Raw genomic sequence first — 13,311 nt, 5'->3', positions numbered from 1 at the left:
TTGAAGGCATACTTTTGGTACCAATATAAAGATACCTTTATAATAATAATTTCCTTACTTTTTAAAAAATAAAATTATCTTCACTTGTAATTTCAAGATGGTCTTTGTGTCCCTGGGTGCTCCAAGGAGAGAGCGAAAAGGGGAAGGAGTTCAGCTTCCAGCATCCTGCTTGCCAGCACCTCAGAAGGACAACATCCCAATGCTCTTACTTCTGCAAGAGCCTCATCTTACTACCCTCTTTGATTTGCTAGAAATGCTTGCCTCCTTTAAGCCTCCACCTGCAGAAGTGGCTATGGAAGATAGTGAGGTAACTTTCATCAAGGTTCTTATGCACAAATTGTGTTTTATGCAATATATAACCATGCATGCACAAACATGGCAGGGGTCTGCATCTGTCAGGCAATAGGCACTGTTGCATAATCTCAGATGATATGGGTGCCAAACATAAAATAAAAATTGGACAACCACAGAATGTGTATTTCAAAAGATAATTAAAAATTGTCCAAATTCCCTGTCATCTCATTGAGAAGTACAATCTGCAATCTCTCTGTTGCAGGATTTAGGTATAGCAGAAGGCTATAGTGGACACATGTGTGTGTGTGTGTGTGTGGGGAGGTTAATTTCAAAATATGATGGACGCTATACAATGGCTCACCAAATACTGTTATGTGTAAAGCCAACAACATAGTTGACTTTTGTTGCTAAATTTAAGAGATTCATGAAAACTTTCAGTATTGATGAATAAAATTGGCATTTTTTAGTTATGTTAGTTTCTTTTTCCAGCTGATGTTTAGTTTTATATTATCTTACATGGAGCTATATAATGATTATAAATAATGTAAAATAACTCTGGAGGGGGGAAATTATTTGTGCTGCAGAAACAAAAACTGGTTAATCTTACAGTATTTTTTGCATGCTAAATTCAGATGTTTTTAATTTTTTTCTGTCAGGCACTTTGATAATTAAAAGCACAGAAGTCATACTGGCACCCCACTTGCCTTGATACTGCTTTCCCATGTTTGAAATGTCCTGGTGTAATTGTTCACCATGATCATTAGGGAAAAGGTCCAAATAAGAATTCAAAAAATGAACATCAGATAGCTTGGCACAGATTTCCCAAAATATTTTTGTAGATATTTTTGAATAATTATCATGTAACTTTTTCAACTTAACTGTTCATGAGATTTGTCATATTTTATCAGTTCAATGACTACAAAAATATCTTAATTTTAGAATTACTATTCTAATGAAATTTATTTCTCAAGTACACAATTCCAGCTCCTGTGTTTTATCCATCTCTTTAATGCATTTTTTCATCAGTCTAAGTTTGATATGCAAAGGAGGAAGAAAACCTTTTTCCAGGGTTCACAGGTGAACTATTCATCTCATTTTTTTGGCCTGGAAATGTGAGGTGTGTTTTGAACATTCTTTCTGAATCTAAAGATTTTTTTCTGTTCTTACTGTCACACGACAACTATGAGAGGCTCAGTTCTCATCTTGGTCACCCACTTTATAATCAAAGTTCAAATAAATTTATGACAAGAAGCTTCATTTCTGAGAGTTAAGTTTAAAGTTACCATACATAAAGGAAAAGTATAAGGATGATTGTCACTGTTTGGGGGTATGATAACAGTATGTACATAAGCAAAAAGCTATTACAGTCAATTTAATATTTAACTTGAATATAGAGAATATACACTTAAACTTTTTTCACTTTCCGCCGCGGCACCAGGTTGCTGGGAACTGCTGTCCAGGCAGAGGTTGTGCCCGTATCTGACATATTCAGACATGATTCAACCTGCACAACGTGCTGTTCTGTGCTGTCATGCCTTCTACCTTTGATTAGAAGTTATTTGTGCTCAAGAACAACAGTAATAACTAGATTTTGATTGATACAAATATAATACTATAGTTAAAATACTATATGGTATTGTAATTTAACATATTGAAAGAATAAAGAAGACAGGGTCACAAGAAAATTAAGCCTGGTAGAAAAAACTGATTGTCTTTTTGAATTCAGCATGAAAAATTTTATTAGAACATCTATTACAATCTGTGTGACAAAATTGTTGTTATTGTAATTAATGTCTGTTTTTATATATGCATGATACATTTTTATCTGTGTCTTCAGAGTGCAAAATGTGAAGAACTCCACCTTCATGCAGAAAATCTATCAAGGCGAGTTTGGGAGTTGTTAATGCTACTGCCTACATGTCCTAATATGCTTCAGGCATTTCAAAATATTTTAGATGATCAGGTGAGCAAAAAATATCTCTTAAATATTTGCAGTTGATACTTGAAGTTGGAAATGCTGCATATAGTTTAAACTTGGCATCATAGTTTGGAGGTTGGGGATTCAAATATCTGTTACTATTCATATGTCTTGAGAAGGAGAGAAACAATTATTATGACATTTGGAAGGCTGTATGTGTTGCCAGTGTTGGTACCACAGAGGGTCTATGACAATTCATCAACTTGCCATGGCCAGTTCGTCACGACCAACTTGCCAGAGACAACTTGCTGCAGGATAACTTGCCATGGCCAACTCACCATAGGATAACTCGTTGCTGGACAAAAATTACAATAATAACAAAGAAATGGTGAAATAAAATCATTAAATAAAGGATGCAAATGGAGGGACAAAATGAAATGTGATTGATAAAAAATAAAATAATTTTTTTATTTTAAATAATTAAATAGAATTGTTAAATTGTTCCACAGAGAGTTGTCCCATGGTGAGTTGGCTGTGGCAAGTTGTCCCATTCCTCCACAGAGAGCTTTCCCTCTTTATGCAGATATCAAGAAGCAAGGGAAAGGAATTTACTGAGAAAAATTGCGGAAGGTGGGCCAGTGAGAAATGCTATTCTGGGGCTTCCTGAGGCCACTATAGCATGGAATGTGATAACTTGCCATGGTCAACCTGCCATGGCCAATTCACCACAGCCAACTCCCAGTGGGAGAACTTGCCATGGGCAACTAACCACAGAATTAGCTTGGAATGGGACACCTCGTCGCAGCCAACTCACCACGGCCAATTTGCCACAGCCTATTCACTATGCGTATAGTCAAGGCGATGATCTTCCCAGTTGCAATGTATGGCAGTGAAAGCTGGACCATAAGAAAGGCTGAGCGCCAAAGAATTGAAGCCTTTGAACTATGGTGCTGGAGAAGACTCCTGCGAGTCCCTTGGACTGCAAGGCAATCAAACCGGTCAGTCCTAGAGGAGATCAACCCTGACTGCTCTTTAGAAGGCCAGATCCTGAAGTTAAACCTCAAATACTTTGGCCACCTAATGAGAAGGAAGGATTCACTGGAGAAGAGCCTAATGCTGGGAAAGATTGAGGGCAATAGAAGAAGGGGACGACAGAGAATGAGGTGGCTGGATGGAGTCACTGAAGCAGTAGGTGTGAGCTTAAATGGACTCCAGAAGATGGTAGAGGACAGAAAGGCCTGGAGGAACATTGTCCATAGGGTCGCGATGGGTCGGACACGACTTCGCAACTAACAACAACAACAACATTCACTATGGCCAACTCGCTGCAGGACAGCTTGCTACAGGACAGTTCAACAATTCAATTTAATTATTTCAAATAATTTTAAAAATATTTTAATTTTTGTCATTCACATTTCATTTTGTTTCTCCTTTGGCATTGTTTTTTCAGTTATTCCATTCCACTATTTCTTTGATATTACTGTAACTCTTATCCAGTGGCGAGTTGTCCCATGGTGAGTTGGCCATGGTGAATTTTCCCATGGTGAGTTAGCTGTGGTGAGTTGGCTGCAGTTAGGTGGTCGTGATGAGTTGTCATAGACCCAATGAAGCCTTTTAGATTGGTATGCCCAGGTGACCATATGGGTTTCAGAGGGCTCTTGGGATCTTTCCTATGGATTTGGGGAACAGTTTGGCCTTAGTTGTTGATTGGCTAAGACCTGCACTGGAGTGCTCCTATTTGGCTTCTCCATGTTCACTGATCCTGGGACATACCTTTGTTCTCTAAGGAGGTCTAGGAGATAAAGAACCAGAAGAGATGCCATTAGAGGAAGACAATGAGTCTAAATGAGCAGGAATAAAACCACGTATTTAGGTTTAGAGCATAGTAATAAGAATAGTGAAAAATGTCATCATAGCTGGCCAGTGGCCCTGTTTAAGGTGACTTGTTCCCTGCTGGGGAGGGAGAGCTACAGGAGCATCTTGCTATCTGGTAGATAAATTCATTCAGATTTGATCTGTAAATGGGCAGGTCCATGGTAGGTGTCTGGGGCAGATTATTGTAAGGTTATTTGGAATGTGTTTGTGGCTGTGACTAATGTGGAAATCCTCCACTGAACTATGAGCTCATCCCCCTGGTTGTTTCTTTGTTAATGTAAGTTAATGTAATGCCCAGAGTCACCTATAGGTGAGATGGATGGCAATCAAGTCAAATAAATAAATAAGTAAAATAAATAAATAATTCCAGGTCGCTTTTGGTTGTTCAAGACCACTGTCATGCATATCTTACAACAGCTTTTTAAATTATAGCAAGTGGTCACATTTCATTAAAGCTACAAAAGTATAAATGAAGGTATATTGCTGATAACAGCAAATCATTTTACATACCCGGAATAATTTTGTGGAATGGACAATCCAATTTCATTTTATTCAGTTAAGCATAAACTAAAATATAGATAGTAAATAGTGGAAACTTCAAAAATGGTCACCTATTCAGCATTTTCCGTTTTCCTTTAATATAGCTCTAACTGTAGAAATCTCTAGTGCAGGGCTTTTCAACCAGTGGTACACATACCACCAGTAGTACACGAGCACCTGGTTGGTGGTACAGGGCGAGTGTCTTGGTTGCTTTCTCGCTCCCCCCCCGTTCCACTCCTTCCCAGCTCGGTTGCAGAAAACATGCTGATTGGTGGCAGCCTGCAGGAACCCTACCGAACATGCCCTGCAGGAGAGCACGCCAAGAGCGCAGGCGCAGAGTGAGGACCCGCCCTCCCCAGGGACTCATTGTGCAGCAGCCGGATTGACTTCTTCTCGTGCGCGTGGGCCAGTGGGATCCATGTCGCCCTTCCCTCCCCTCTTCTTACCTCACAAGCAAGCACGAGCCTGATAGGTGACAGAGCTGTCCACTCCCTCGGCAGGAAGGGGCTGTCACGGCCTTGAGTACCAATATCACAACCGCCCCCTCCTTCTTTACCCCCTTCTCTCTCTCTCTCTCTCTCTCTCTCTCTCTCTCTCTCTCTCTCTCTCTCTCTCTCTCTCTCTCTCTCTCTCTCGTTGCGGCCTCACTCTCTTCCATCTTCTTTTCCTCTCTCTGTGAGCTTGCAATATCCCTCGCGGCCCTCATGTTGCCTCCCGGGGTTCAAAACTTTTTCCCCTCTCCTCCGACTTTACGGAGGGGAAAGCAAAGTGGCCAAACTGTGCCCTCCCTCCTGGAGGACCCATCCCATGGCAGCAGGATCAAGGCTCACGTTGTTTTGCTGATGCACACCAAGAGAAGCCAACAGAACGCGGGTGTGGAGAGAGAAATGCGCCCGCCTGACTCCCTCTCCCCCAATGTTTCACAGCATTTAACCTTTCCCCATCTCCACGACGGCCGGCCTTCCCGCCAGTCACTTTCCCCTTCTGGGCCGGGAGAAGCGCATGGCGTTGCTTGTATTGCGGGCTTAAGTCTGAAACAGCTGGGCTCTTGGCTGACTGATTGCCTTTCTGATCGCAGGGCAGCAAGGAAGGGCTGTTCTCTGCTCTGCATCCCTGTGCAGAGCCTCTCCGTGAGACAGGCGACAAAGGACTGGCGGAGGGAGGCGTCAGGGGAGGCTTGTGCAAGCCAAGGAACAGTTGGCAGAGGACAAGGCAGAGTTGGCGGGGCGAAGTTTAAAGAAATCCCCTCCAGAGGCGCACAACAGCAGCTGAGCCGTTCACCGTCACACACACACACCACTCCAAAACAGCAGAGGGGGACCAAGCCTACCCTGCCCATCCCATCCGCCTTAGCACGGCAGTCCGGCTTGGGAGGGGAATGAAAGGTTGCTGATCAAGGAATGGCCTGGGGGGGGGGGGCGCTGAGTTCCAGCACCTTTTTTCTTACATAAAAAGCATTGCGTATGTATATCCTTTTTTTTACTCTTTCTATCCCAACATAGCCTTCTTCCATTCTTGTAACATGCTGTATCCCCATAGCATTCGCAAAATTATCTCCATAAGTTCCCTCTTTTGTGAATGCCACATTATTCTAAACATACCCCTCTTTCCTTAACTCTCCTCCCTCCCTTCTTTTCATCTGTCACCAAATTTCCTTTCTGCACCTCTGTTCTTTTCATCCTATTTCATTCCTCATCAGTTCCCTTTTCATAACTGTATTTGTACACAAATAGCAACAGGTTGTCAACCATTTATGCAGGCTCACACCTTATTGTCACAAAGTGTATGCATGCATGAGCAAGCACACATATGCTTTATTTTTATCTTGCATGGAAACATTTGTTGTTCCATCAGAGATTCAAGAAGACACATAGCACCATTTACAAGGATTGATGGGTAACTGCCCTTACTGCACATATTTTTTCAACATATTATAAAAACCATGTATTGTCAACAATAACAACAAAAGAAAATGCCTGCATATTTATGTGTGCTTTTTCATTCATCAGACACTACTGTAGCTTTTGTAATTTTCACCTACTTCCTTCCCATTCTCTAAAGACAATAACATTTTTGACAACATGTATACATACCATGTCATTGGAATATAAAACATAGTGCAATGCATTGTACACTTTATATGGATTCAGACAGTTTCACCTCAGGCCAAAGGAATGAATATCACACATGGCACACAAACAACCTTCCTTCTTTCCTAGACTAACTGAACCCTAGTCAAGACACACTGATGTGTACGCATGCACGTGCGCACACGCACACACACAGAGAGAGAGAGAGAGAGAGAGAAAGAGAAAGAGAGAAAGAGAGAGAGATGTACATAAGAGCTTGGTGTCGTCTGCAAATTTGATGAGTTCCCCATCTATTCCCCTATCCAAAGAGCACTGGACCCAGAACAGAGCCCTGGGGCACCCCACTACAAGGAAAGAAGGAAGGGACAATGGGAGAGAGGGAGGGAAGGAAGGCACCCACCCCAGTCCCACCCCCTCCACCAGAGACCCACAGATCCCGCTCCCACAGGCACCCCTCAACCTGAGTGATGAACTGGCCGCGCTCCCCCCCGCCATTGACTTTGCTTGTCAAAAAGTTGCAAAAGGTAATCACATGACCCTGGGGATGCTGCAACAGTCATAAGTGTGAAAAATGGTCATGTCACTTTTTCAGTCCTTTGTCGCCTGTAACTTTGAACAGTCACTAAGTGAATTGTTGTAAATCAAGGACTACCTGTACTTTATCATTTTTTTCCTTTTGTTTTTGGTCACGTTTTTGACACCTTGCTGGGCGACTGGTGGTACTCGGATAATGCCTTATCCTAAAAGTGGTACAATGGGTGAAAAGGTTGAAAAGCCCTGCTCTAGTGAACCATAGATTAAGACAGATTTTTAACCATACATTCAACATGAGTCAAATTATATTCAACAGAGGGTATAAATAAGACATGATTGTATATAAATAAAAGTATATATTCAAGCTTATAGTTGATCCTCTCTTAAGACTTTATCTAATCTTTTTTATTTTTTAAAGAGTAATGATGGATTCAGTTGGAAAGATCTTTTAAGAATAAAAAGTGCCCATAAACTTCTGTATGCCCTTGAAATAATTGAAGCGCTTGGAAAACCCAATAGAAGAATAAGGCGGGAATCCACGGTAGTATTTTATTTTTCAAAATTTTGTTTCAAATAAATTTGTAAAGTTGCTTTTATAACTTATCCTTCATGATCATTATGTTTTTGTCATTGATTTTAGGGAAGTTACAGTGATCTTTACCCAGATTCTGATGATTCAAGTGAAGATCAAATAGAAAACAGTAAAAACACTTGGAGTTGCAAGGTTTGAAATTATTATATAAAAATGCTGTTCTGGTGGTATGTGTCTTTGTTCACATGTGTCTGTACTTTTACTTTTTGATTTTAATTAGAAAATGAGATATTGACAAACAACCACAGGTTGCGTTTTGTGAATAAATCCTTTCATAAAACAAAAAAGGAATTGTTCTTTATACAGTAATGAATTGCTCATTTCTAATTTAAATTTTAATGAATTTGTAATGGTTGTAGAACATAAGGAGAATGGGGGCACAGTCAAGTAAAAACAGAAAATATATCAAAGTTTTAAAAAATACGAAAAGCTGAAATATATAAAATGTATTTAAAGTAAATTTTAAAAAAGTCTAAACAAATCTTAAATGAGTAGAAACATTAAATGGCTGTAGGGAAGCATAAAGGATTGTTTGTGGAAGACTATATCAAATTACAGAGCATTCTAGTATGGCAAACACTGAGGGAAGGGCATGACATCATGTCAGACTAAAGGCTTCTGGTATTTAGATGGTTCAAGCTTAGTTAAGTATGCCATAGGGGAGGTAGAGTATCTGTTGGACTCACTGGCAGTAAAGTTGGTGTCCTGGTGCTCTGTATTGCTGTTTGATGAGTGTTTTGGTCTGATAATATCCCATACTTAATAGAAGACCTGGAGAGAAACCCAAGCATGAAATTTTAGTTGCCACTGCTTGTTTCCATATGGATTGACAGTCGTCACTCATAATTAGTGCGGGAAGGTCAAGGGGAAAAATGAATAGTCTAAGTTGAATATGGTCATTTTAGCTTCCATTTTCATGAGGCCTTTCTTTAATTGAAGGGCGTCATTAGAGACACATTTTGGGATTTGAAGGGCTGATCTTAGAAATTTGGATTATAAAAGTTCTAATAATGGAAAATAGGAGAAGGAGTCCAACTGAGCAAAATAAAGTTGTATTATTGGCTTGGCTTTGAATAATTTGAGTGCTGCCATGATATTGTGGCTACTTCTTGTTGATTTAAGGATATAAGGTTGGCAGATAAACTCCTTCATGCATATTCAGCAAACATAGTTCTCATGGGCTTTCCTACTGCCAGAAGAATGGTGAACTGCTCCCAGGAATTTGAAACAGGACATTTATAATCTTGTGGCTCTTGGATCTTTTGCCAAATGCTATGATTAGTTTTCTGATAATTGAGTACCCAGTTGAGCAGAATTATGTTAGTGTTCTTGCTGTTCTTTGAAGCCAATGGGTGTTCCAGAAAGTATTGCTGCGGTATCTTGATAGAGTAAAACAGAGATGTATCCCCCATCAAATTTGGGGGAGTAAAAATCCATGTTGATATAGAATAAGAATGGAGCCAATATGCAGCTTTGCTTGATGCCTTTCTCAGCTTCACTGGGGTTACATCTTATATTGAATGAGGTTCCTTTAGGTATCATACATATTAAATGAAGTAAAGTTTGGTAAATTGAGAGAGTCTACAGTTTTTTCCACAAATTAGCTCAGGATATGGAATCAAATGTTGCTTTGAAATCTATAAAAAGAGCATAAAGAGAGGTTGTGTTGCAGAAAGTATTATTCTGTGAGATGATGAACTATTAGTGGTGGATTGGCTTTCCCTAAAGCCAGTTTGCTCCTTTGCAAATGTTTGCTTTTTCCATCTATTCCTGGAATTTCTCTTTGCCAATGTCTTGAAAGGAGGCTCATTGTTCTATAATTAGCAGGGTCATTTTTTCTTTTTTGTATATAGGGACAATGATTGCAAGTCCCCAGTAGTTTTTGATGAAGATAAACAGTAAGGCCAGAGGTTTTGATGAAGATAGGTTGTAGGTTTTGATGAAGATAAACAGTAACGCCAGAGTACAGGCAAAGAATTTGTTAGGCATATGGTGTTAGCCTACAATGTTGGGTTGAAAATATATTAACCATAATGCTATGTCTTTAAGTTGTTAATTGGCCAATGGGTGTGTAAGTGTTCTCATGGCCATAAGAGGAAGCTAGGAAAGTAGCTTCTCTCTCTCTCTGAATTCACTGATCTCTACTATTGCTGTTTTTGCTCTGCTGTTGGTTTACTACTGTTGTAAGCTGAACTGTGTATTTGACCTCTGGACCGGTAAGAAGACTTTGTAGTTTGGATTACTCTTTGGACTGTTGCTATTGTGTATGACTTGGACTGTTTATTTTTGACTGTGCATTTTTGTTTTTACACCACCTCAAAGTAAAATACTTTTTGCTTTTAGAACTCAGTGTATTTCTGTGTGTGACTTTTACTGCTCTCAGTGCCCTTCCTTGTCTGTGCAACTCTTTGGTAGCACAAGGAGACCTCTGCACAACAAATTCCATAAACACTGGTTATGGGCCCAGGCCTGTACTGAGAGTAAGTACACACAGTATTCCTAGCTGAGTTTGTGTTAGCTTTTTGGTGTAAAATGGCACAAGAACTGTTGTCAGGCATCTCCTGGATAACCCGGTTGGATGGGACAAACTATGTTTCCTGGTCCACAAAATGCTGCTTGCTTTTGCGCAAGGAAGGACTATGGGCTGTTGTAAATAACCCACCAGATACTACTGCTTGGGATCCAGATGATGAAGAGGATGCAAAGAAGTTAGACGACTTTAAACAAAACAATGAGAAAGCTCTTTGCATTATTGGACTAACACTGAATGACCAGCAGCTTGTCCATATTCGTGGTGAGGAGTCTGCTGCTAGGTGTTGGGATGTTTTGCGAAGGCTTTATGTTCGAGACAGTGTGGGTGCACATATACACCTTACACGTAAGCTGTTTAGGGCTCGTCTGCAGAAGAATGGAGATATGCTGACCCATTTAAATTACATGAAGGCAACTTTTCAAGAGCTTCATGAAAAGGAGCTGATTTTTTCAGAGTTGCATCAGGTCTACATTATTCTGTCATCTTTGGATGAGAGTTATGATGGGTATGTTTCTTCTTTGGAAGTCCTGACCAGAGAGGAACTGACATTGACTAACATTACTGGGAGACTGCTGGAAGAGTCCAGAAGAAGGCGTGACAGAGACCAGCTGAGAGAGACACAGCCACAAGAGGAGCAGCCATTTACCACTGCTTACAACGTCAAGAAATGTTATTCTTGTGGGGCTAGAGGGCATATAGCCAAATTCTGTAGAAAGGGTAAAAAACAGAATGTAAATAGCAGTGGGAAGGCTAAGAAGAGCATTGGTTTGGCTATTTCTGATGAACCAACATCCAGAAATAATGAATTGTGGGTTGTTGATAGTGGGGCTTCACAATGCATTACTAAAGAGAAAAAGAGGTTTATTAATATAAAAAACAGCAACCAATATGTTTCACTAGCAAACGGTTGGAGGATGAAGGCCTCTGGTGAAGGTAATTCCTATTGTCCATGCATTGATGAACAGTTACCTATGTTATATATACCTAAGCTAAGATTCAACCTGTTATCTGTAAGGGAATTGGTTAAAGTTGGGTTTGTGGTAACATTCAGAGGGGAGCAATGCACTATTGAGAGGAATGGAACCTGTGTAACTGCTAATTTGAAAAATGGTTTATTCATTCTCACAAGTAACCAGGTTAGTACAGTTAAAGCTAACTCAATATGTGAGAACAAGAAGCCACATGATGAATGTATACATTTATTGCATAGGCGGTTAGGGCATGTAAACTTTAACTCACTACGTAAAACAGTGGAATTAGTAGAGGGAGTTAAACTGAAGCCATGTAGTAAGTATTTGAATTGCAATGCCTGTAATCAGGAAAAGAGTAAGGCAAGTCCGGCAAACAGGATAAACAGCTTCAAAACAACTGTTCCTTTGGAAGTTGTGTTTGCTGATTTAATTGGACCCATGAAACCAAGTTTAGGAGGGTCATGTTATATTTTAAGTATATTGGACCATTACTCTCGTTATGGTTTTTGTTATCTGCTTAAGTCAAAGGCAGATACTTTCCAACAATTTGCAAACTGGCTGAAGTTCGTGGAGAGAAAAACAAAGAGAAAGGTTCAGTGCATAATTACTGATAATGGTACTGAATTTACAAATAAGTGTTTTGTTGATATGCTACAATCAGCTGGCATTGAGCATAAACGTTCAGCCCCTTATAGGCCTCAACATAATGCTTTTGTTGAGAGACGTGGGCAAACGTTACAAGCCATGATGAGAACCATGTTACAAGATTCAGGCTTAACAGATAGACTGTGGGGGGAGGCAGCAAAATGTGCAAACCATGTTCTGAATATAGTTGTTAATACTTCTACTGGTAAAATACCATATACTATATGGCATGGTAGAAGACCAAACCTTGATTACCTGCACACGTTTGGCACCCCAGCTTGGGTCCACATTCCTGCACAACTCAGGAGTAAAGGCCAACATAGGGCTAGGCAATTATACTTCGTAGGTTACGAAGCTAACCACAGATCCTATCGTTTCTGGGAACAGGGCACAACTAATGTATATAACAGTGCTAGTGCAAAATTCCTTGAGCACGTTGGTTGGGATAGGTTAGAGCAAGAAACTGTTAATACTGATCCTCTAGTGTTTGAGGACTCCTCTGATAACGTAACTAGTAATGATAATACATCTCCTGTAAATATAAAAGATGAAGAGGAGATAGGGGAGATAATAGAGGAATCAGAGGAAGGAAAGGAGTCAGAAACTCAAAGCCCTGTAATTCCTTGGCGTTCAATGCGTATCAGACATCCACCTGATCGCTATGAAGCTAGTATAGTATGTCAAGTTAGTGTAGAGCCTTCTAACTATGATGAGATCAGGATGTATCCTGAAAAGGAACAGGCATCATGGAAAGCTGCAATGAACAGGGAGTTGAATTCTTTGCAGGATCTTAAGGTTTATGAGAAAGCAAAACTGCCACCTGGTGAGCAAGCTATAGGTTGTAAATGGATATATAAAATAAAGAAGGGAGTAGATGGAACTATAACCCATAAGGCACGTTTGGTTGCACAAGGTTTTGCCCAAACTACTGAGGATTATGACGAGGTGTTTGCACCCAGTCTAAGGGCAACTACTTTAAGAGCAGCTTTAGTATGGGCGGCTAAAAACCAATATATGGTTACCCATGTAGATGTTGAAACTGCATATCTACATGCTCCATTGCAACATACTATTTATTTAAGAATACCACCAGGATTGACCAGTGATAGAGACCATGATTGTTGGGAATTAAAGAAAAAGCCTCTATGGATTGAAACAATCAGGCTATGAGTGGAATAAATGTATAGTAAATGAGTTAAGTGCAATAGGTTTTGTAGCCAGTAATGCTGATCCTTGTTTGTTTAGAAGGGAACACAACGGAGCATTATCTTTTCTTTTATTATTCACAGATGATATTGCAATAATAACAAAAACTGAGT

The 13,311-nt window shown here is 40.1% G+C and overlaps 1 protein-coding gene across 2 annotated transcripts in view; it reads left to right on the top strand.

Moving 5' to 3' along the window:
• Positions 1-13,311, top strand: part of USP34 (ubiquitin specific peptidase 34) — a 158,509-nt gene that overhangs the window by 80,009 nt on the left and 65,189 nt on the right. For both annotated transcript variants that reach the window (XM_081336055.1, XM_081336054.1), the window contains exons 29-32: positions 98-307; positions 2,132-2,257; positions 7,670-7,792; positions 7,892-7,975. In XM_081336055.1, coding sequence (XP_081192181.1) covers positions 98-307; positions 2,132-2,257; positions 7,670-7,792; positions 7,892-7,975 — 543 coding nt within the window. The remainder of the gene's footprint in view (positions 1-97; positions 308-2,131; positions 2,258-7,669; positions 7,793-7,891; positions 7,976-13,311) is intronic.

The sequence above is a fragment of the Vipera berus genome, assembly GCF_964194415.1.
Source record: "Vipera berus genome assembly, chromosome: 1".
Classification (NCBI taxonomy): Eukaryota; Metazoa; Chordata; class Lepidosauria; order Squamata; family Viperidae; genus Vipera; species Vipera berus.
The sequence above is the reverse complement of the archived record's forward strand: the minus strand, read 5'-3'. Positions and strand labels throughout refer to the sequence as shown.